At 41.1% G+C, this 25,369-nt stretch overlaps 1 protein-coding gene across 1 annotated transcript in view; it reads left to right on the plus strand.

Moving 5' to 3' along the window:
* The window catches only part of CAGE1 (cancer antigen 1), an 81,637-nt gene that overhangs the window by 12,267 nt on the left and 44,001 nt on the right, over positions 1-25,369 (plus strand). The window contains exons 3-5 of the mRNA XM_037844753.1: positions 6,974-7,123; positions 9,928-10,029; positions 14,238-14,318. Of these exons, the coding sequence (XP_037700681.1) occupies positions 6,974-7,123; positions 9,928-10,029; positions 14,238-14,318 (333 nt within the window). The remainder of the gene's footprint in view (positions 1-6,973; positions 7,124-9,927; positions 10,030-14,237; positions 14,319-25,369) is intronic.

Genomic DNA, 25,369 nt, shown 5'->3' on the forward strand with positions numbered 1-25,369 from the left:
CTGTTCTGGGCTATCAGGCTGGCGATGGGCACGGGTGTTTCCTGTCCACCAGGATGATGGCTGTGAGCGGACACCCCCCTTTTCTTGGGAAGTTGTGGTGTTTAGTGAATTTTCTCAGCCACTGGATTATTGCGTTTTGTCTCAGAGCTCTCCTAGTTCTGCTCTTGACTTGACCTGCCCAAATTGCAAGTCTTTGAAGCTTTCTGTATTGGGCTTGTTAGAGTAATTGTTTTAGAAAAAGAAAAAAGGATTTAAAAAAAAAAAAAAAAAAAGGGCCCTCCTCAGAGATCTAATGGGTTATTGAAATGCTAAGAGACAAAGCAACCAGGGCCATTAAGGAAAGGTCCACAGGGCAGAGAGATCAGCTTTTCTTCGGGATTTGCATATGCGCCTCAGGGCCTGAGCTCGGGCCTGAGCTCTGCCCTTCCCCTTTCTATGTTCACCAGAACTCCAAAAATCCTCCGCTTTTATTTTGGAGTTTTTCGTGTTGTTTTGTTTCTATGCCTGTCTCCTCCCTGCTGTTCTGGCTGCTCTCAGATTCTCTGGTGTCTGGTCTCCGTCTATCTATGGTTGGAGTTTGGATCAGCAGAATGTTTCCGATAAGGGCTGCCACTGCAGTTCTCCCTTCTCCTTCCGGAGCTGACAGCCCCTCCTCCCACGGGACTGAGCCTGGGAGAGAGGGGCGCGGGTCCCCTGGCCGCAAAAACTTACAGATTTCTGTCCCGGCCGGCGGGACGTTCAACGAAAGCTCCAAATCCTGTGAGGGAGGAATGGTATGGGACAAGAGACACGAGGAATGACAGCAAGACAGGTTTCTGATCAAGCTGCAAAACTTTATTGAAGAGGCAGGGTATATATACCCTAAGGTAGAGGGAGTGGCTAGTACGAACGGGTGGCGGCCTAGGATTGGCTGCTGCTGTTGCTAGGGCGGGTGGCAGATGTAAGGCTAGCACAGGATTGGTGGCTACTGTTGCTGGGATAGAAGGCAGGTAGTAAAGCTAGCACTCTAGATGTGAATCTTAGGCGCAAACGGCTATCACGTCCATAGAAGGCTGAGGGCAACTTAAGCCGCTATTGCATCAGCCCTAGCGGTCATGTTGCATATCTCCGGCATCGCTGAGGGTGGATTTTATACATGCTACCTTAATCGTCCCCAACATCTCCTCCCTTTGTTTTTCAAAAGGATGGAGGAAGAATGCTGATCGAGCACTCTTTTGGCATTAACCTGCTGGGGGAAATAGAGGCCTCATTCCCCAAGTTGTTTGTGGCTCTGTTTTTCTGGGGAGGGGAGTTTTTGGCAGAGCAAAACCCCTATGCAAATGAGGCATATTTCTCAAGGAGCTCGAAAATGGCCTTTAGTTGCTTTGGCCCTCCTTTGCAGTGCTTTGCCTCGCACCCAGCGGTACCAATCATAGCATACGCTAGAAGCATACTTTCGAGTTATATGCTGCTCCTGTAGGAGGGGGTTTCTTACCCGTAAGGGTGGGTAGCAGTCAGATGATCTGGATCCAAACCCTGGTCAGCGAGGTGAAGCCGGTGATAATGCACTTGAATAGGCTTGCTTAGGGCAGAGTCAAGTTGATCCTTAACTAGCTGTATTATTCTTTTTATGGCCCAAGGAGCAAAAGATATTATAAGGATTATGGTTATTAAGGGGCCTAGTATAGGGAGGAGGTAGGGGAGGATTCCATTAAGCCCCCAGGAGATACCCCCTTGGGTTTCTCGCTCACGTTTGCGATTTTCAATTCCTTCCCTAAGTTTGGTCATAGAATCCTTAACTATGCCAGAATGGTCAGCGTAAAAGCAACATTCCTCACCCAGCGCAGCACAAAGCCCTCCTTGCTTAAGGAAAAGCAGATCTAAGCCTCTCCTGTTTTGGAGAACAACCTCCGATAGGGACGTAAGGGATTTTTCAAGATGGGTAATGGAGGTTTCAATGCGGGCTAAATCTTCATCTATAGCAGCTCTTAGGTGGGAGAAGCCTTGGTTTTGGAGAACGATAGAGGCAATTCCGGTGCCTAGGCCAGTAATACCTAAAAGAGAAGCAATAGTAACAACCGTAACAAGTTCTCTTTTCTTTCTTAGCATGGCTGGAGACTGCGCGACCAAGTGGTGATAAAGGTCTTCCTCTGTATGAAAGAGGACATGGGGTAACACAGCCACTAAGAGGCACATTTCCCCTGTTTCAGTTAGGGCTTTTGCTGATACGCAAGGAGTAAGCCCCGTAGAAGAGCACAGCCATTTTGCCCCTGTTGGGGGGATATAGAATTTACCAGGCGATGGAAAGGATGACTGTGCACAGACTGTTTTTAAGGAGGCACAAATATTACCAATACAATGCCCAGAGTGAAGAACGGATTGCATAGTGAGACCGATTTTTCTTGCATTCCAAGGGCATTGGGAAGGATTATCTTCATTAGAAGTATTAAATGTAACATTAAGAGCTATAGCATCATAATGAGGCTTGGCAGAGAAACACAGCCAACAACTACGAGTAAAATTAGGCTGGGAGGAGTTTAGAGAGAGAAAGGTGGCTTGGAGTAGTGGCCAAAGCGGGCTGTCAAATGATATGGACGGGCTTGAGGACGACAATATTGGGATGCTAATAAAAGGGGGGGTAGTGGGGTGAATTTTGGAAAGATTTTTACTGGGCGTGCTCGGGATAGGAGGGGTAGCTGGAGGCGCGAGCACTATATTTGGTCCAATGGCAGAAGGTTTTTGCTGTACTGCTTCCTTCTTTATTAGAATAAGGCTTCCTGGGTCGGTTGATGAAAATAAGTAGATTCTAAAGCCCCATGTCCGACCGTTTAACCAAGAGTTATCAGTGGGGAGTTGTACGGTGAGATTTAGTTTTTCACAGTTTGAGTCACCAAATGTAGATAAGGTGGTGCGTTTACCGAGTGTGCAGCCAAGGGGGGACCATTTTAAAGTTAGGTAGTGATCAGGGGCGGAAGGTTTCCAATTGGTAGCTAATGTTTCACACCCCCAGTATGCACAATAGTACTGGTTGGGAGTATTGCAATATTGTTTTCTGGGGTTGGAGGCCGGGCACATGTAATATTGGGCTTTGTTAAGGCATGGTGTGCCGTCTGAACATTTAATTAGATCACTGGCATAAACAAGGAAGGAGGGGCATCCTGCTGTAATTTGGGTTTGTATAACTGTGGAATCTTCCCATCGTGCCAAGGTCCATTTCCAAGGCTGATGGGGGTTGGAGTTGCCGAAGGTGGCATGCACACTTTGCAGGAGAAAATATAAGGCGGCAACTTTAAATGGCAGTAGGCATAACAAAGCCATACTAATAGAGGCTATAGGTTCTTCCGTGTTAAGGGAGACAAGCTAGTAGAGTGATACACCCTACAACGCACACATATGTTATAGCAAGCAGGAATCTTTCTAACAGATTCCAATCTTTTGGGGCAACAGTTGCTAATCCGGCTGCAAACAGCAAGGCCAAAAAACCAATTAATAAAAGCCAATAGTAATTCAAGTGGTAATTCATGTGATTAGTGATGGAATAAACCTGTAAGCAGGACTTCTTTCCACTTCCGGTTGTGTGCGGGCTGGTCGTCTCTGGATGGGTTATAGCAGGAGTTATTGATGCGCTGGAAGAGAAAAGAAAGACATTTTTCTCAGGGAGAGGCTTCTACCCTGGAAAGGTTATTATTAAGAGGAGGGGAAGGAAGTGTCTCAGGGGTTTGTTTCGGCAAGGAGGAATTAATGTGTTTTATCAGCCGTTCTGGAAGCCAGCGAGGACCTTCCCTCTTTTGATCATATATGCAAGCAGAGCCTCGTCCCCAAATAATCACGGGGTCAGGCCCATTCCATTCTGACGTTAAGGGGTCACGCCACATAACAGTGGCTTGTTGCGTTTGCGTTTTGGGATGCCAATGTCTGTCAGCTGCAGATTGTCCTTCATCATCCAGAGTTAGGAAGTTAAGAACAAAAAGAGCATGATGTAAAAGGTCTCGAGGTCGTTGTTTGGCGAGATTGAGAGTACTTTCGGCTAAACGGCACAGGGCATTTTTTAAGGTGCGATGTGCTCGTTCTACCATTCCTTGCCCCTGGGGGTTATACGGTATTCCCGTGATATGTTTAATTTGTAATTGTTGACAGAAGGTTTGAAAATTTTTTCCAGTATATCCAGGCCCATTGTCTGTTTTAATGATTTTAGGTTGGCCTAAAGTAGCGAAGCAATGTAGTAAATGAGAAATAACATGCTTCGAAGCTTCTCCTGTTTGCAAACTAGCTTGAGAAATGGCCAGGTTGCTTACAATTATAGCATGTTGGAGGCCTTGCTTGTGCCGCGAAATTTTTGTGCTGCGCTGCAAAATTTTGAAGAGCGGCGCCAATAGCTATTCCAAGGGTTTGAGTGGGCCCGATGCCAGAACAGAGCTTTATGTAATTATTAAGGCTAGTATTACGAAAGGGACGGATTGCTGCTTGGCAGGCAGCGTTAGCATTCTCATAGGCCAGGTGTTTAATAAAATCACTTTCGTTTTCGCTAGCCCCAAATAAGCGCTCAGCCATGTTTTGCAGGCGGCTAAGGAAATCAGTATACGGCTCATCAGGCCCCTGTCTTAATTTAGCAAGAGAGGCAGTGGCGGCGCCCTTTTGCGGAAGTTTTTTCCATGCTCTAAGCGCGGCCGTTTGTATTTGCGCTAAGAGACCTGGGGGGAATTGAGCCTGCTTATCACTTTGATGGTAGGGACTTTGACCTAAAAATTTATTTAAGGTCCAAGTTTTAGAAGTGGCCTTACAGGCATTGCGGGTGGCATATTTTTTACAATGCTCCTCATAATCAGATTTCCATAACAGGAAATCACCGCCAGACAAGGCAGCTCTGGCTAGCTGGAACCAATCATTAGGAATAAGTTCCTTTTCACTAAGGCTTTCCAGCAGGGCGAGCGTGAAGGGAGCGGTAGCGCCATAATCACTCACTGCCTTTTTTAATTTCTCTAGATATGTTAGACTAAGTTTTTTATATTTAGCAGTTGAGGTGGAACTAGCTTCCTCCTGCTCTCCTTCGCTAGAGTCGGGGGAATCTGATTTATTACTCTCCTCGCTATCGCTACCAGAATCGCCATTTTTGGAGCCCGCGACACCATGTTGAGAACCGGCAGCGCCATTTTGAGAGCCGGCGACGCCATTTTGAGAATCTCGAGTCTGACTACGCGTAACCGGAAAAGCATAGGCGCGGCGAGTACCATGGAGGCGCGATGAGCGGGCATTTTCTGGAAGCGAAAGGGCTGCAATGCTTTGAGTTGCCGACCGGAGGTCCGCGAGCAAATCGGCGGTATGCTGCCGCTCCTGTTTAAAAGTTTCTCTAAAAGTATCGGCGTGTAGCCGGAGATTTTCTGTGGCTTCTTCTAAAGCATGAAACTGAGATAAGGGCATGACTGGATAAAAATGAGAATATGGTTTGAGAAAATCGGGTGCGTAAGGGGGTGGCCGAAACGGAGGAAGGGAGTTGTTTTCTAAAGAGGGAGAAATTTTAACCTCCGGTCCCTCCAAAGTGGGAGAAATTTTAGCCTTTTGTTTGATTTCATACTGATCAGGTGACAAACTGACTTGACTGGTTGGGGTATTTGGCCTATCCCTGTTAGAATTTTCGTTTAAAGGATATTCAGGCATGTTAATAATTACTGAGCCGCATGCTGAGGCAGGGCGAGAGTGCTCTCTCAAAGCTTCCTCTCCTAATTTACAGAGGTTTTGAACGTCTGGAGCTGAAGAGTGGACTTTTAGAATTTCATTAATTAGGTTCCAATAAGAAAAGGCAGTAACCGGGACCTTTTCAGGACCAAAGGTTTGAAAATAATCTTTTAAACAATCTCCAACTCTTTGCCAGCACTGGTGATCTATAGTACCTTCTTGAGGGAACCAAGGGCAGGTTTGTAATAGGAAATTAAAAAAGCGCGTGAGATCTTTTTTCTTAACTCGTGTTCCTCGTGCCTTGAGTGATTGCTTAACTTGACTAACATATAATTCGTGTTGGGAAATTCCTTGTCCCATGATAAGGGTGGGGGGGCTTACCTTTTGTTGCTTTCTTTTCTTCTTCTTCTTTCCTTTCGCCGACACTGATCAACTGGTGAACGGATCTGTCTCGCGAGCGCGCTTCCCCGCGGTGATCCCTGGTGTGGTTTTCTTTCTTTCTTTGACTGCTGAACGGATCTGTCTCGCGACCGAGTTTATTCGCGGCGATCCCGGGTGCGGTGAGTGTGAGAGGCCTCTCTCCTTGAGTGCGGCGTTCCGTCTCTCACAGAACTCCGAGCCCCACGTTGGGCGCCAGTTTGTCCCGGCCGGCGGGACGTTCAACGAAAGCTCCAAATCCTGTGAGGGAGGAATGGTATGGGACAAGAGACACGAGGAATGACAGCAAGACAGGTTTCTGATCAAGCTGCAAAACTTTATTGAAGAGGCAGGGTATATATACCCTAAGGTAGAGGGAGTGGCTAGTACGAACGGGTGGCGGCCTAGGATTGGCTGCTGCTGTTGCTAGGGCGGGTGGCAGATGTAAGGCTAGCACAGGATTGGTGGCTACTGTTGCTGGGATAGAAGGCAGGTAGTAAAGCTAGCACTCTAGATGTGAATCTTAGGCGCAAACGGCTATCACTTCCATAGAAGGCTGAGGGCAACTTAAGCCGCTATTGCATCAGCCCCAGCTGTCATGTTGCATATCTCCGGCATCGCTGAGGGTGGATTTTATACATGCTACCTTAATCGTCCCCAACAGATTTCGCTGATCTCAGCAGTTCCACGTTTTCATGAGTGTTGTATGAAGTATGCCCAAAGTCAGATTGCTCTGTGGTGTCCAGTCCACGCAGTTCCTGGCTTTCTACCTACTTTCCTGGAGGAGTAACTAAAACATACAGCTCACCAGTCTGCCCTACAGTAATAACTTTCAGCAGTATATTTAAAAGGTAGTCCTGGTTCTTAGTCTTTATTGTGACAAATACAAATTGTGTACATGCAGGATCCCAAGGTGCTAAATTCTCATTTGTTCCTGAATTGCCCACCTTGTGAAGAAGAGAGCCAGAATCCCCCAGATGCACAAAAATCTTCTCAGCTGGCCTCCAAAATTCACAATCTGCTGGTTCTGATGGTGGGACTTCTCACATGCCAGGTAATTTTAAAAAATCATATTTTTTATTGGGAGGAAGAAATATTAGGGTTGGGCTAAACAAGACAGACAATAAAAGGTGACAGAATGAATTCTTGGCAGAAAAAAAGGAAAATAAAATACAGATCCCTAAACCATCCAACCAGCTCTGCTCCTTTCCTTAACACCTAATTCCACAAGCCTACAGAAATACAGAAAATAAGATAAGAAAAAAAGACATCAAGAGAAACTCTTCATTTAGTACTTTCCAAATGTTAGGAAAGCTCTCTCAGAGAATAAGTTCTTGTTCTCTGGGCCAGTCTACTCCTAGTGATTAATTATTGTTCACTCTTAATGAGCTGTTCATGCAGTCTAACTTATAACTTTGGCAGGAGATATGGAGTGGGGTGGGATGGGGTGAAGCGTGAATGTATGTACAATAGTAGAATAAAAAACTACAGTTTCAGATGAGTTCAAATCCTGGCTCTCAGCTGTGTGAACTTGGCCTAGTGACTTAATGTTTTTCCGTTTCAGTTGCTTCATCTTAAATAGGGGAAAGAATATTTGCTGCCCAGGGTGGTTATACTGCATCTTTAGTGAGAGAGCATATTAAGGGCACACTTCACTGGTTCCAGCTCTCTTTCTTCCTTTTTCCTCTCTATGATTGTACATTTCTTTGTTCTTAAGTGCACCCATCAGAGCTGAAATTTGAGGCACGAGTTTGTGAAGTTCCTGAACCAGCACAAACCCTATTTCTGTTTTGTTTTCGCTAAAATTTGTAGCATGCTCACATTTACTGAATGCTAGAAACAGGGCTTAGCATTTGATGCAGAGATCACAAAGTGGTGGCCCACAGGCTATATCTACCCAAAGTTTTGTTTTCAAATATTTGAATTTGAAAAATAGGTACAAACTCTCTTTGCTGCCAACTCTTTCCACCCCACCTTGCTCCTTCAAACATTTACTTACGCTCTATGTTAGCTTGGTTTTCTCACCTCACTGGTGGCTGCTGTTCTTTCTCAGGCAGCTGCTTCTCCAGCAGCCTTCTCAATGGTGCCCTCTGCTCTCAGCACTCTCCTTGGTAGATGTCATCTCAGCCCAGCCAAATCTCATTTGTTTGCTTATTCTGTATTTCCACCCCACCCCCACCTGCAACGGGAACACAAGATCAGACACTTGGATGTCCTGTTCCCTGTTGTATGTCCACTACCTGAAACTGGCCAGTGCATAACGGGCACTCAACAAATATCTGCCAACTGACCCATATGTCCTTGGAGGCTTTTGTAGTTCCTGCTTTTCATGGATTATCTCATTTAACCCTGGCATTATTCTTTATATTATTAAGCCTCTTTTTTTTTTTTTTTTTTGGTGGTGTTAAAAACAGAGAAAAATAACCCGAGGCTCAGGATGGTTGAGTTGCTTGCCAAAGTCTCCTATATGGTTAAATGGCAGAACTCAGATACAAACCCAGGCATGACTCCAGGTCATGCAGACTTTTTAAAATCTAGGTGAAATTCGCATAAGATAAAATTGACTATTTTAAAGTGAACAATTCAGTGGCATTTAGTAATTTAGTACTCTCACAATGTTTTGCAACCATCACCTCTGTCTAGTTCCAAAGCATTTTCATCACCCCAGAAGGAAACTCTTACCCATTAAGCAGTCACTCCCCATTCTTCCCTGCCACCCCCAGCCTCTGGCAACCACCAGTCTGCATTATCTTTCTGGATTTACCAATTCCTGTGTTTCATATAAATAGATATATATGACCTTTATGTCTAACTCTTATCATTTAGCATAATGCTTTTTTTTTTCACATGTACCCAACATTTATTTATTTATTTATTTTTTATTAAATTCAGTTTTATTGAGATACATTCACACACCATAGAATCATCCATGGTATACAATCCACTGTGCACAGTATGATAACATAGTTATGCGTCATCACCACAACCTATCTCTGAACATTTTCCTTACATCAGAAAGAACCAGAACAAGAATAAAAAATAAAAGTGAAAAAAGAACACCCAAATCATCCCCCATCCCACCCCATTTGTCCTTTAGTTTTTATCCCCATTTTTCTACTCATCCATACACTAGATAAAGGGGGTGTGATCCACAAGGTCTTCACAATCACACTGTCACCCCTTGTAATGTACATTATTATAGAATTGTCTTCAGGAGTCCAGACTGCTGGGTTGGAGTTTGGTAGTTTCAGGTATTTACTTCTAGCTATTCCAATACATTAAAACCTGAGAGGTGTTATCTATATAATGCATAAGAATTAGCATAATGCTTTTGCATGATTTCAATAATTTAAAAATGTATTGATACTTGTTTTATAGCCTAACCTTTGGTCTATGTTGGAGAATGTTCCAGGTGCACTTGAGAAGAATGTGTATTCTGCTATTGTCAGTGCATGCGCTCTTGACCCCTAGGTGATATTGGTACCAATATCTTAACTCTGGATTCCCTTTCTCGAGTTCCTAATTGTCAAATGTAACAATCTGTCTAAAATTTGAATCTGTAAACTGAACAGGCTAAGGGAGGGTGTAAAATGAAAGCATAAACATGCAGAGTTATAGGTAAGTATTAACATTCCAGCAATTATAATAATCTGGCCCAATAACAACTTATATACAAGTGTGAGTCCATATTTCCACACTAACCCTCTGTTAGATGTATTGTGATAAGTAATTGAAAAACTGAATTCAGTATTATTTTATCTCTTTTGGTTTGGTCACTTCTTTTGGAAGGGAGGTTTATTTCCATTTGTGATTTCTTCTTCCACTTTTTAATCTAATTTCCCTAACTTTTACCCTCAGGACAGTGACAATCTCGATGCTGAACATTTCAAAATGAGTGAGAAAGTTACTGATATAATGCTGAAGAGTTTCCATCTTAGAAAGAAAATTTTAGATAAAGAGGTACTGTATTTATTCGTCATTCTAAAAAATTGTTTTTCATTTTTAGTGAAAATAAAAAAATAGTCAAAGATGAAGCTAACGTGTGATAAAGGGCATATATGAAAAACCCACAATCAGCATATTACTTAATGGGGAGAGGCTGAAAGCCTTCCCTCTAAGATCAGGAATGAGACAAGGATGCCCACTGTTGCCACTATTATTCAACATTGTGTTAGAGTTCTAGCCAGAGTAGTTGGGCAAGACAAAGAAATAAAAGGCATCCAAATTGGAAAGGAAGAAGTAAAACTGTCATTATTTGCAGATGATATGATCTTATTTTTGGAAAACCTTGAGAAATGGATGACACAGCTACCTGAGCTAATAAACAAATTTAGCAAAGTGATGGGATACAAGATTAATGCACATAAGTCAGTAATGTTCCTAAACACTATAAATGACCTAACTGAAGAGACACTCAAGAAAAAGATTCCATTCTCAATAGAAACTTAAAAAATCAAGTACCTAGGAATAAACTTAACCAAGGATGTAAAAGACCTCTATACAGGAAATTACATAACTTTACTAAAAGAAATAGAAGGGGACCTAAAAAGATGGAAAAATATTCTGTTTTCATGGGTAGGAAGGCTAAATGTTGTTAAGATGTCAATCCTACCCAAACTCATCTACAGATTCAATGCAATTTCAATCAAAATTCCAACATTCTACTTTGCAGACTTGGAAAAGCTAGTTACCAAATTTATTTGAGGGGAAAAGGTGCCTTAAATTGCTAAAAACATAAAAAGAAAAATGAAGTGGGAGGACTCCCTGACTTTGAAGCTTACTATAAGGCCATAGCAGTCAAAACACCATGGTATTGGCACAAAGATAGACATATTGATCAATGGAATCGAATTGAGAATTCAGAAATAGACCTTCAGATCTATGGTTGACTGATCTTTGATAAGGCCCCCAAATCCACTGAACTGGGACATAACAGTCTCTTCAACAAATGGGGCTAGGAGAACTGGATATCCATATCCAAAAGAATGAAAGAGGACCCCTACCTCACACCCTACCCAAAAATTAACTCAAAGTGGATCAAAGACCTCAATATAAGAGACAGTACCATAAAACTCCTAGAAGATAGTGTAGAGAAACATCTTCAAAACTTAGTATTAGGAGGTAACTTCTTAGATCTTACACCTGAAGCACAAGCAAAAAAATAGAAAAAATAGATAAATGGGAACTCCTCAAAATTAAAACCTTCTGTACCTCAAAGGAATTTGTCAGAAAGGTGAAGAGAAGGCCAATTCAATGGGAAAAAAAAAATTTGGAAACCATGTATCTGATAAAATATATATCTTGCATATATAAAGAAATCCTACAACTCAATGACAACAGTACAAATAACCCAATTATAAAATGGGCAAAAGATATGAAAAGACATTTCTCTGAAGAGGAAATACAAATGGCTAAAAAGCACATGAAAAAATGTTCATCTTCACTAGCTATTAGGGAGATGCAAATCAAGCCCACAACGAGATATCATCTCACACCAATTAGAATGGCTGCCATTAAACAAACAGGAAACTACAAATGCTGGAGAGGATGTGGAGAAGTTGAAACTCTTATTCATTGCTGGTGGGACTGTTTAACGGTACAGCCACTTTGGAGGACGGTCTGGTGGTTCCTTAGAAAACTAGATATCGAGTTACCCTATGATCCAGCAATTCACTTTTTGGTATATACCCAGATCTGAAAGCAGTGACATGAACAGATATTTGCACACCAATGTTCATAGCGGCATTATTCTCAATTGCCAAGAGATGGAAACAATACAAATGTCCTTCAAAAGATGAGTGGATAAACAAAATGTGGTATATACACACGATGGAATACTATGCAGCAGTAAGAAGGAATGAGGTCTTGAAACATATGACAACATGGATAAACCTTGAAGACATAATGCTGAGTGAAATAAGCCAGACACAAAAGGAGAGATATTGTACGTTACCACTAATGTGAACTCTGTGAAAAATGTAAAATAAGTGTCTTATATTATAGAATATAGAGGACCTTGACATAGACAGCAACTAGTGAAGGGGGAACAATAATCTAATAAGAAGACATAAGATATTGAGGGTAATCTTAATGTTGTGGGAATGCTCAGGAATGACAATGGTTTGTTAATTTTCTTAGGGTATGGTAGGAACAGATTGGAAGCAATATAGTTATTTTAGGGTATTTGTTTTTCTTATTCCTTGTTTTTGTTTTGTTTGAAATGTTTTTTTTTAAACATTTAAAAAATAAAAAAAAGATAAAGGTAACAAGTAAAAGAAATTCCTCAAATTTGGCTTTTTAAAAAGATATTGTTTTTGAGGAACAGATTAGTTTTACTATGCCCCTCATTAAAAGATACATTGTTCAACAGCTGGCTTGTGTTATAAGCAATAAGTCTGTATTAGAAAACTTCACCCATCTACAAATATTGGTACAATTATTTTTCCACTTTTGCATAATATTCCTGAATCTTGAAAAATTATTTAATCTGACATTCCTATAGTGATCTCAAACTTCATCACATGGAATAATGGAAATATTTAAAACAAATCATCTCACTTCTCAGGTGGGAGAAGGGTAAGAAGACATTCCTGGACTTTCTTCAATTACTCTTTTCTTGGTGTGGTAGTACAGTGATTTAGGGATAAAATTAAGAGAGTTGGTAAGTTAAATAAGGTTGGTAGTTAAATAGGGTGTTAAATTGTGCCATTTTAAATCTGAGAGGGAAGTTACAACTTTATTTGGCGAAAGGAATAAAAACTCTTTCAAATCTGGACTCTTGATCATAACAAAGTCATTCCTCTGCTGTCAGGAAAATACGTTTCTGAGCTGAGGTGGATAGAAAATGTGGTGCAGGTGTTCTGGGGAAGCTCTTTGTTTCCTAAATAACCTATAGAGAAAAGAACCCAAGGAAGAAACACAGACTTGCAATGAAACTACCGGCTGCTTCTTCTGTAAACCAGACTTTAAAAATAAGCCCAGAGGAGGGTCAGAGTAGGATGTTACAAAAGTACAATTTCAGATATTTATGTGGTTTTGGCAATTTCTGTGTAGTTGCAGAAATACTGACAGCTTAAATGACGTATTGTCTTGTGATCTGATTCCATGAAGGCAAGTAGAGAGTATTTGGGGATATAAAGAATTCAAGATTGGCCATTAGCTATTACTTTGTTAGAGCTGGATGATAGTTACATGACATGGGGGGAGGGGTCATTATATTTTTGTCTCCATTAAAAAAAAATCGAAACATTTTCATAACAAAACGCAAAACAAATTCTATGTAGAATGCTTTACCTCATTGATGTTCAAAGAAATTTGAATATTGACTATTAAGGTTTATTACTATTTATTATCATGAAGAAACAAATGAACAAGAAAGAAATTATTATAAATGGCACCCAGACCAAATTAACTAGATTTTTTTCCTTTAAAGACGAATTTTACTATCTAGACTGTAATAATCGAATATAAACTCTCCAGAGAGCCGTGCCTGGCATCCCCAAAACCACCCCCGGGTTTGATGATCCTCTACGAGGACTCACAGGACTCAGCATATAGTTATATTCACGGCTATGATTCATTACAGCCAAAGGGTACCAGGCAAAATGAGCAAAGGGAAAAGGCAGACGGGCGAAGTCCGGAGGAAACCAGGCACAAAATTCCAAGAGTCCTCTCCCAGTGGAGTCACCAAGGACATGTTAATCCCTCCAGCAGCTAATTGTAACCACACTTGTGAAATGTTCTAATGAGGGAAACTCATTAGAGATTTAGTGCTCAGGGTTTTTATTGGGAGGTGGTCCCGTAGGCACCCTCTGTCTGGCATGTACCGCAATTTCAGACTCCCAGAAGGAAAGCCAGCGTACAGCATGAGCCACATCACTCATTAGGCACAGCGAGCCACTCTTACCAGGGAACGGTGGGAACCTTCCCAAAATCCAAGTTCCAAGATGCCAGCCCAGGGCCAACCTTGCAAGCAGGCCTTTCTAAGAAAGCAGCCTCAGGCCTCCTTGGGAACTCTTTTCTGCACACAAGGTCTAAAAACAGTATATATTTTTATCTTTTGGAGAACAGGGATTGGACTGTGCATGGCTTGGTGATTTTATTACAAATATTATAAGACATAGTTTTATTTTCTCTCCTCTAACATATAAAATTCTTTTTTTTCTTAGCTGTTGAAACATAAAGCCAGAATCACAACTTTTAGAGAGCTAATTGCTAATGAAAAAGCTTTCCAAGATCAGGTTGTTGAGGTGAGTTCAACATTTACTGTGTACTGTCTTTAACATACATCAAAGATGCCTTGCTCCTTGTCAGCAGTGTGTGAACTTTTAATTTTAATTTTACTACAAATCCACTTAAATACATACCCATAAAGATGAAGATTTTCCAAATTCTGTTTATTTTCTAAAATAAAATGATCACAGTTCCATGATTGGTCCTTATGCAGCAGAATTGAGGAGTAGTGGTAAGTTTTGTGGAGAAAATTGCCTGCTAATTATCTGTCATCATGAATTCCTTGATTTCTTTATCACTACTAGTAATAAACAGAAAAGTTTATTAAAACTAAGAAATAGCAAATATGACTTCTACCTTCTCTTCTCAAAGTCAAGGATAGCTCTGTTTCCTTATTAAAGTGTATTGGGAGTTGTTCCAGTTTGCTATTGCTGTCGTTTTGCAAAACACCAGAAATGGATTGGCTTTTATAAAGGGGATTTATTAAGTTACAAGTTTACAATTCTAAGGCCATTAAAGTGTCCAGACTAAGGTATCAACAAGAAGATACCTTCACTGGAAAAAGGCTGATGGTGTCCAGAAAACCTCTGTTAGCTGGGAAGGCATGTGGCTGGCATGTATTAATTCCAGGTTGTGTTCCACCTGCTCTCTCAGTTCTTGTGTGTTCTTGGTTCTTTCTCCCAGGATGTTTCTCACTAAGTGCCTGGAGGTCCTGTCTTAGCATATCCCTGGGGCAAACTTTGGCTTCATCTTTTAGCTAACGTCCTTCTGTCTGCATCTCCAAGCGTCTCTAAGTGTCAGCGTCAGCAAAAGTCGGCTTTCAACGGCGGTCTCCAAAATGTTTCAGCTGCAGCGCTGAGCTCCTTCTGTCTGAGCTCTTATAAGGCTCCAGTAAACTAATCAAGACCCATGCTAAATGGGTGGGGCCACACCTCCATGAAAATAATCTACTCAAAGGTATTACCCACAGTTAGATGGGTCACATCTCCGTGGAAACAACCTGATCCAAAGATTCCAACCTAGTCAACACTAATATGTCTGCCCCCATAAGATTGCATTGAAGAACATGGCATTTTGGGGGACATAATACATCCAAACCAGCACGGAGTCCTTCTTACCATTGTTGGGGGGTGGGGGAAGGAGAGAAGAGATTGTGTATCTCTGTGGCTATTTGTACTGTAAGAGGTCCTCCTTTCTAATATTGTAGCCAGTTGGCAGTCAAACCCATACACAATGTGCATTGAATATGGAGTGACCCCAAAGGGTACAAGAGGAAGCAAATGAAGCAAAGTCAACAGATACTCCATTGGTAAGTCCAGATTTCAATCAGAGATTCCCACTGACTAAAGCTCTGTCAACTGGAACAATCACTGTCAACTGGGACAATATGGATATGCACCCCACAGATCACCTAGATTTTTTAAAAAGAGCCACTCTATCCTTTGGAAACTATTTGTTAGCCACATTACTCAGTCAAAACAATAGCCTTATCAGATCTGACAAGATGATTTTAAAAATCCGCAGACAATTTGATACACGGATTTGCACTGTTTTTTAAAATTTTTTACTATTAGCAACACACAATCAGAAAAGTCTAGAGACCCCTGGTATGAAAAAGTGATCCCTGAAGAGCAAAAATTTGACAGTGAGTTTCCAAGGAGGTCCAGCCAGAGTCTAAGTATTTCAGTCTGCTTGGCTGGGGTGCCGCTACAGAGAAAGTGAATGAATCCAGCTACCACAGCTTGATGCTTTAAGATCATCCAATTCATTTCTTAGCCATAGCCTTGATTTTCAAGTAAACTGCTGGTTCTAATTTGGCTTCCCATATTGTTTTTCTTACCAGTAGAGAAGGCTCAATCCAGTGTCAATGCCTAATCTTTGCATAATTCGATATCAGTGTCTTGTGAGCTTGGTTAACATGGGTCCCTGACCAAGAGATTGCTCACCTGTGAGTGTTATGACAAAATGAGTTCCTGGATTTGCCAAGGTGATGCCCAGACCCTAGGGATCAGTGACCTTCAGTTTCCCCAAATGACATCTCCATCTTGGCACTCTTTCCTGGAAATGCCACAATAACCTAATTTCTTCCACTGAAGATCCTGAGAAGCTGTGCATATAGGAACCTGGGGCCTTATGGAAAACATTTTAAATTATCTGATACTGAAGGGGATGTTGGGATGAGCTGCCCAGGTTGCCCTCTTCAGGATGGAAACACTTATTAATATTACAGCCTCTGGGAGGGCAGTCCTCTCCAAGGATTCCCCCAGCTGAAGGCAGCTTGCCTTCAAGGACTGGTCGATGGGCAGGGGAATATAAAGGCCCAGAACCCTTGCCCCAATTAGACCAGCAGTACAGGACTCTCCTAACTCTAGAGTTCCCTGTAGGATGGCTGAGGCCTTTTGTTGACTGCATCTCAACCCCTCTGCCCATTCCTGCTACTTCTAATCCCCGACATGTGTTGACCTTTTGTAAATCCCTGGTAGAATTCCTGCACACAAAATCTCTATCTCATCTTGGGGAACCCAAGCTGTGACAGAGAACCCAAGCCAGGGATACTTTCTCTGGCTATCTAACGAAGTTTTTATGTCCAAGGTAGTCCAAAACTGTACTCAGGACAACCTAGTTAATTTTCAGGAAGTAGAATGTGAAGTGTGCTTTCTTGATAATCATCAATAACTTTTGGAAACCTTAGCCATTTGTAGGCTTAAACTCCTTCAAGGAAGCTATTTTTGTTTGGAGTGGAATTTGCTCAAACTGCTGAAATGATCTTGATGATATCCCTTCATGATCTAAAAGTACACCTCAAAGACTGAAAGTGGAACTTTGTTCAGAGTCTCCAGCTTTTGAATAGAGAAACCACAAATTGAAAAATGTCACTTTCTTTTGAAAGTGGAAACTGTTTAGTGGTAACATCAGTGCACTGAATTAAATAAAATTCTCACTAAAATCAAGGATCTTTTCAAACGATTCCTGATACCAAGGTTTTTTCAGCACCTTATAGTATATCTTCACTGAGTTGCAGAATGTTTTCGTTTCCTTGGCTGCGCAAGCAAATACCATGCAATGGGTTGGTTTAAGCAGTTTATTAGCTCACGGTTTTGTGGCCAAGAGAAAGTACAAATCAAGGCAATAGCAAAGCGATTATTTTCTTTCTGAAGACTGTTGTTTTGGGCTTGCTACCTGTGATCCCTGGTCCTTGGCCTCTCTGTCTCATGGCAATGCACATGGCACCCTCTCCAGGCCTATCCTTTCTCTTCCGGGTTCCACTGAATTTCAGTTTCTTGCTTCTGGTGGCTTTCTCTCTCTTTCTGTCTGAGTTTCATTCTCTCATAAAGGACTCCAGAAATAGGATTAAGACCCATTCTAGGCCATACCTTAACTGAAGTAACTTCATCAAAAGGTCCTACTTACAATGGGTTCATACTCACAGGAATGGATTAAGTTTAAGAACATGTTTTTTCTGGGGTACATACAGCTCCAAACCCCCACACAGATAAGCTGAAGAAAACTTGATGTTAGCCAAAAATGTTGGAATAATATTTGATTTGACTTAGGTAGACAGCCAGTTACCATCTCTTCATTTATAGAATATGCAACTCAATATCAAATGGTAGGACTTCTTATAATATGCTATGGGAAGAACTGAAATATGTCCTTGTAGCCACTTTGAGCTCCTGGTCAGCTGATGACAACTCTATTGCTTAACTTGTTTTGTCAGAGGAAGAGCAACAACTGTAGCAGTGTAGAAGTCACTGGTATTTTTTGCTTCAAAGAGGGATCCCAATTTCTTGTAATGAGTAAAAATTTTCAAACAGTTGTATAATTTAGAAGTATGGGAGACTATGTGTCTGTAATTGACAGCACTATTTTTGAAACTTCATCCTACCAAATATAAAGCAGTTATAAAATCAGTAACCCATTAACAACAAAATTTAATCACTGAGCAATGTAAGTTCAACAGATTGTCCAGGAGAACGGAGTTATTAGACCTGTAAGCTTGCCTGTACATAGTCTACTCCCTCCAAGTTTCTGGATGACAGAACTAACAAAAATAAGGAAAATAAAAATTCAAACAGTTTTGCAAAAAACCTATCACTAATGATGTTAGTAGAAGACTCTTCTCTTTTCTGGCCCTGACCTGCAAACCTAACCAAAACACACACACCCCCAAGTACACACTCACCACACAGCCTTTTATAAGCTACCTCCTCCTGGTTGTGTTATTAAGGAGAATGAATTGTATAAAGATGGGCTTGGGCTCATTTCCGAATTATATGGTTTGGTTGGGTCTTGTAATATGGTTTTGGATGATTTAAACACAATTGCATAATAGTTTTTTTTTGGCTCTTGGACTTTTTTGTGTATAGGCTTTCATTTTACAATCTCACTTCAGCTCATTTTAAAAATGTTTTGTGAAATGGTTGGATGAGTTTAGCACTAAATTACAGATTGGAGCAAGAAAACTTGACATTAAGGTTAAAATGGGAGATGAAGGGTTATTGTTTGGGATCATCTGAACCATGCGCTTGTTCCAGATGGCAAGACCTTTCAATGATGAGCTTGAATGCATTCTCTCTTAATTGTGCAATCTGACAACATGTAAAGCTGTCAATGGATGAGAACACATATATGGGAATACGTATAACACAGCTGTAATTAAGCCTTTGATCATGATATCAATATTAAAAGATTACAGATTATCACATATGTATTTATGCTTAAATTTCTATTTGTCAGTTTTTACATGAATCATAAAAGAGGATTCATTTAAGTTTCACAGAAAAGTCTTAGAAAAATTTCTAAATCTTGAAAATGATTTAGTCATGGAACATATAACTCATACTTTGGCATGCATTTGCCCAGATATTTTCCTAGAGAAAGATCTGGGCACAACCAGGTTCTTATTAATCTATTACTTTTGGAGGATTGTATTCTTAAGGAGTGGTAAAACATGACTCGAAAGTAAATCTCATTTACTGAATTTCAAATCCTTGTGTTGTCAATAGGATTAGTGTTGCCTTTTTGTTATTTTTTATAGTACTGTGCTTCAGGTGGAAATTTGTGGATTTCTTCCCTTAGATGCCTGGAAATATAGTATATTGCTGCTATAAAAATAAAAAAATCCATATAGATAATTTCCAAATTATAAATATGTATGAAGATCTTATTTGGCTATAACCTGTTAACCTTATCTATAAATTTGAGACTAATAATTCCTTCCACACCTGAGACAGAGACAGCCCAGATGATTTGTTGAAGTCCTTCTAGCTCTAACTTCTACACTTCTGTGATTCTAGCCACTGAAGATCTCTTTGATTTTTAGACAAAGTATTTATTGTCATATACTCCCAAGGAGTGTGAAAGTATTGAAAGTGAGTACAAATTTATTTAATCTCAGGTCACAGACTTGGACCCAGATGACACCAAGAATGTCAAAGATGTGCCTGTTATATTGGGAGCCAAATTGGATAAGTACCACAATCTAAACAAAGAGCTTGATTTCTTGGTAAGAAAGAATTCTTGTGGCTTTGCTATCGTTTTTATACACAACACCATTCTATTAACAAGTTTAAGAAGTCATCACCCTACATAACACTTGTTCATTAAAATGGCTTTGTGACCGTATTATTTGCCCAAAAAGAATGGAGTTGAAGTTTGCATTTTTAGTTGACATTTTAAATATTGTCCCACCTGATTTATGTTTAGACTGGTCAGATTTATTTCTTTCAAAATGCACAAATCAATAAATCTGTGCTATTTTTCACAGGGGATGCAGCATATTTATATTGTTCCATATGCAGCCCCCATTCTTACATCATATATAATTACAGGGTGCTTTGGGAAGTGACACTCATTGTTTATCTTATATGGCATCTAAAAATAAAAGCAGGCGTAACAGGAAAAATAGGTTAGAAGAAAATGAAAATATGATCTCAGTGTCTAGATAGTTACTGAGTAATTTAACAACCTAGTTTTATCTCACCATAGAGAAAAAGAGATTAAATAACATATTTGATTTTTTAATAACAGACAAGCCTATCATTCTAAATTATTAGAAAGCAGCATTCTGTACTAATTTCATCACATGCCCATTCACCTATAAAAGGAAAACAAAGTCTGAAGATGTGAGGGTTCAAAGGTTTTCTCTTTTCTAATTCACCTACTGCATTTGGTTGATTTGTCTTTTAAGTCTCAAGTGGGCAAAATGTGTATAATTGCCAATGTGAACAAACCAACAATAAAAAGATATTTGTGGGACAACAGCAGAAATTGTACACAGTCTGGGTTGTAGGCAATATGAAGAAATTATTGTTAATTTTAATAGATGTGATAGTGATGTGGTTATGTTCTTAAAAGCCCTTAACTGTGATACATATTGAAAAATATGAGTAAAATAACGTGATAACTAGGTTTGCTTTTAAATACTCCAGGAAAATTAAAAAGTGAGGGCAGGAAATGAGGAGAGATGAAATAATAATGGAAAAGTGTTGATTATTGTTGAAATTAACTGCTGGGGTCCATGAAAATTCACTATATTATTCTCTCTACCTATGTATTTGAAATTTTCCAAAATAAGAAACATTTTGTTTTTTTTTATTTTTAAGTGCAGAAAATTTGGTGGCTCCTACCTCCCCTGATGCACTGTCATGTGCTTCTCTTGAGGTCCTCCTGACCCCTTGCCATTGGCTTTTCTTCACCATTCCAATCCTGATGACTACTGCTTTCATGTTTTGACCTCCTCCTTCATGAGACAGGGCCCTTGACTCAAGCTTTGCCTTCGAACTGGCTCTTGCATCCTGGGTGTTTAACTGTCAAGTGCAAAATGTCTCCTGGTCTCAGAAACTTGACAAACACACTAAAGTCAGGAATTTGGTTGGAGGGAACAAGGAGAGGGTCCAGAACAGTACTAACGTTCAAGGTTCAAGTTGGGGTGGTTGCAATTGTCCCTCAAATTCCTCCCTAGATCCCATCTTCAGTGGGATAGAAACCTTTTCATAAAGTTGATACATTTTTATCAGTATTATAGAATAATTAAAGATTAAGAACTGAAATGGTACTCAAAGCAATTTACAGACTCAACACAATCCTGATCAAAATTCCAGCATCCTCTTTTGCAGAAATGGAAAAGCCAATCATCAAATTCATATGGAAGGGCAGAAGGCAGACCTCCATTAAGCAAAGTTAAATTCTGTGCTACACACTGTCGGTAAAGGCCAGTTAGGAAATTTGGAATTATGACCTAAAGAGAGCCAAACACTCCAGCCATCTGGCCAGGCTACTCATGCCTCAGGTCATAGAGGGCCTCGGTTCTGGTAGGCAGAGTAATGCCCGCACACCACACCCCAAAGATATCCACACCCTGATCCCAGAAAATGGCAAAAGAGACTTGGAATTCTTTAATAAAAGGAGGAATCTAGGCAATTATGCCAAAAGGGACTTTGCAGGTGGTTAAGGACCTTGATATGGGGAGATTATTCTAGATTACCAGGGTCAGCCCAATTTAATTGCACATGTCCTTAAAAGTAGAGAACCTTTCCCAGCCATGCCAGAGGGATATGGGACTTGGAAGACTGGTCAGAGGGAGGCAGCGTTGCTGACTTGGAAGACCGAGGAATGTGAGCAGACATTAGAAGCAGAAAAAGGCAAGGAAATGGATTCTTCCATAGAGCCTCTATAAAAAGGAATGAGATTTTTTTTCTCTGACCCCTCCCTTCGCGAACCGTTCTCTCCTCCCCTCTCCTGCCTCCCACCCACTGCATCTAGTTCGCTGCGCTCTGCCCTCAGGGTCATCCGTTCCCCAGATCATGCGCCCCCGTCGGTAGTGCGCCCCAGAGCTCCGGCTAACGGCACCCAGCACTGAGTGGCTGGATTCGCTCTGGGACCTGAAAGAAGAGAGCGCTGACTCGTCCAGGTCTTCCTCTAGAGAGAACCAGTTGCCTTCAAGGATGCAGGTATAGAATTCATCAAGGAGGAATGAGCTCAACTGCACTCTGAGCAGAAGGACTTTACTGGCATGTGATAATGGAGAATGACAGAAATCTCATCTTATTGGGAAAGTAGGTAGAAAGCCAGGAACTGCGTGGACTGGACACCACAGAGCAATCTGACTTTGGGCATACTTCATACAACACTCATGAAAACGTGGAACTGCTGAGATCAGCGAAATCTGTAGGTTTTTGCGGCCAGGGGACCCGCGCCCCTCCCTGCCAAGCTCAGTCCCGTGGGAGGAGGGGCTGTCAGCTCCGGGAAGGAGAAGGGAGAACTGCAGTGGCAGCCCTTATCGGAAACTCATTCTACTGATCCAAACTCCAACCATAGATAGACTGAGACCAGACACCAGAGAATCTGAGAGCAGCCAGCCCAGCAGAGAGGAGACAGACATAGAAAAAAACAGCACGAAAAACTCCAAAAGAAAAGCGGAGGATTTTTTGAGTTCTGGTGAACATAGAAAGGGGAAGGGCAGAGCTCAGGCCCTCAGGCTCATATGCAAATCCCGAAGAAAAGCTGATCTCTCTGCCCTATGGACCTTTCCTTAATGGCCCTAATTGCTTTGTCTCTTAGCATTTCAATAACGCATTAGATCTGTGAGGAGGGCCTTTTTTTTTTTTTTTTAATCCTTTTTTCTTTTTCTAAAACAATTACTCTAAGAAGCCCAATACAGAAAGCTTCAAAGACTTGCAATTTGGGCAGGTCAAGACAAAAGCAGAACTAAGAGAGCTCTGAGACAAAAGGCAATAATCCAGTGGCTGAGAAATTTCACTAAACACCACAAATTCCCAAGAAAAGGGGGGTGTCTGCTCACAGCCATCATCCTGGTGGACAGGAAACATTCCTGCCCATCGCCAGCCCCAAAGCCCAGAGCTGCCCCACACAACCCAGTGTGACAGAAGTGCTTCAAATAACAGGCACACTCCTCAAAACTGGGCGTGGACATTAGCCTTCCCTGCACCCTCAGCTGGTTGTCCCAGAGTTGGGAAGGTGGAGCAGTGTGAATTAACAAAGCCCCATTCAGCCATCATTTCAGCAGACTGGGAGCCTCCCTACACAGCCCAGCAGCCCAGAACTGCCCTGGGGGGACGGCACTCACCTGTGACATACCACAGTCATTCTTCAACAGAGGACCAGGGGGTGCATGACCTGGAAGAGGGACCCACTTGCGAGTCTCAGGAGCCAAACGCCAATACCAAGGACTTGTGGGTCAGTGGAAGAGACAAACTGTGGCAGGACTAAACTGAAGGATTAGACTATTGCAGCAGCTTTAAAACTCCAGGATCACCAGGGAGATTTGATTGTTAGAGCAACCCCCACTCCCTGACTGCCCAGAAACACGCCCCATATACAGGGCGGGCAACACCAACTACACACGCAAGCTTGGTACACCAATTGGACCCCACAAGACTCACTCCCCCACTCACCACAAAGGCAAAGCAGGGGAGAACTGGCTTGTGGAGAACAGGTGGCTCGTGGACGCCACCTGCTGGTTAGTTAGAGAAAGTGTACTCCACGAAGCTGTAGATCTGATAAATTAGAGATAAGGACTTCAATTGGTCTACACATCCTAAAAGAACCCTATCAAGTTCAGCAAATGCCAAGAGGCCAAAAATAACAGAAAATTATAAAGCATATGAAAAAAACAGACGATATGGATAACCCAAGCCCAAGCACCCAAATCAAAAGATCAGAAGAGACACAGCACCTAGAGCAGCTACTCAAAGAACTAAAAATGAACAATGAGACCATAGTACAGAATATAAAGGATATCAAGAAGACCCTAGAAGAGCATAAAGAAGACATTGCAAGACTAAATAAAAAAATGGATGATCTTATGGAAATTAAAGAAACTGTTGACCAAATTAAAAAGATTCTGGACACTCATAGTACAAGAGTAGAGGAAGTTGAACAATGAATCAGTGACCTGGAAGATGACAGAATGGAAAATGAAAGCATAAAAGAAAGAATGGGGGAAAAAATTGAAAAAATCGAAAAGGACCTCAGGGATATGATAGATAATATAAAACGTCCTAATATAAGAATCATTGGTGTTCCAGAAGGGGAAGAAAAGGGTAAAGGTCTAGGAAGAGTATTCAAAGAAATTGTTGGGGAAAACTTCCCAAATCTTCTAAACAACATAAATACACAAATCATAAATGCTCAGCGAACTCCAAATAGAATAAATCCAAATAAACCCACTCCGAGACATATTCTGATCACACTGTCAAACACGGAAGAGAAGGAGCAAGTTCTGAAAGCAGCAAGAGAAAAGCAATTCACCACATACAAAGGAAACAGCATAAGACTAAGTAGTGACTACTCAGCAGCCACCATGGAGGCGAGAAGGCAGTGGCATGATATATTTAAAATTCTGAGTGAGAAAAATTTCCAACCAAGAATACTTTATCCAGCAAAGCTCTCCTTCAAATTTGAGGGAGAGCTTAAGTTTTTCACAGACAAACAAATACTGAGAGAATTTGCTAACAAGAGACCTGCCCTACTGGAGATACTAAAGGGAGCCCTACAGACAGAGAAGCAAAGAAAGGACAGAGAGACTTGGAGAAAGGTTCAGTACTAAAGAGATTCAGTATGGGTACAATAAAGAATATTAATAGAGAGAGGGGAAAAATATATATGACAAACATAAACCAAAGGATAAAATGGCTGATTCAAGAAATGCCTTCACGGTTATAACATTGAATGTAAATGGATTAAACTCCCCAGTTAAAAGATATAGATTTGCAGAATGGATCAAAAAAATGAACCATCAATATGTTGCATACAAGAAACTCATCTTAGACACAGGGACACAAAGAAACTGAAAGTGAAAGGATGGAAAAAAATATTTCATGCAACCTACAGCCAAAAGAAAGCAGGTGTAGCAATATTAATCTCAGATAAAATAGACTTTAAATGCAGGGATGTTTTGAGAGACAAAGAAGGCCACTACATACTAATAAAAGGTGCAATTCAACAAGAAGAAATAACAATTGTAAATGTCTATGCACCCAATCAAAGTGCCACAAAATATATGAGAGAAACACTGGCAAAACTAAAGGAAGCAATTGATGTTTCC

This window comes from Choloepus didactylus, chromosome 7 (assembly GCF_015220235.1).
Source record: "Choloepus didactylus isolate mChoDid1 chromosome 7, mChoDid1.pri, whole genome shotgun sequence".
NCBI classification, from domain to species: Eukaryota; Metazoa; Chordata; class Mammalia; order Pilosa; family Megalonychidae; genus Choloepus; species Choloepus didactylus.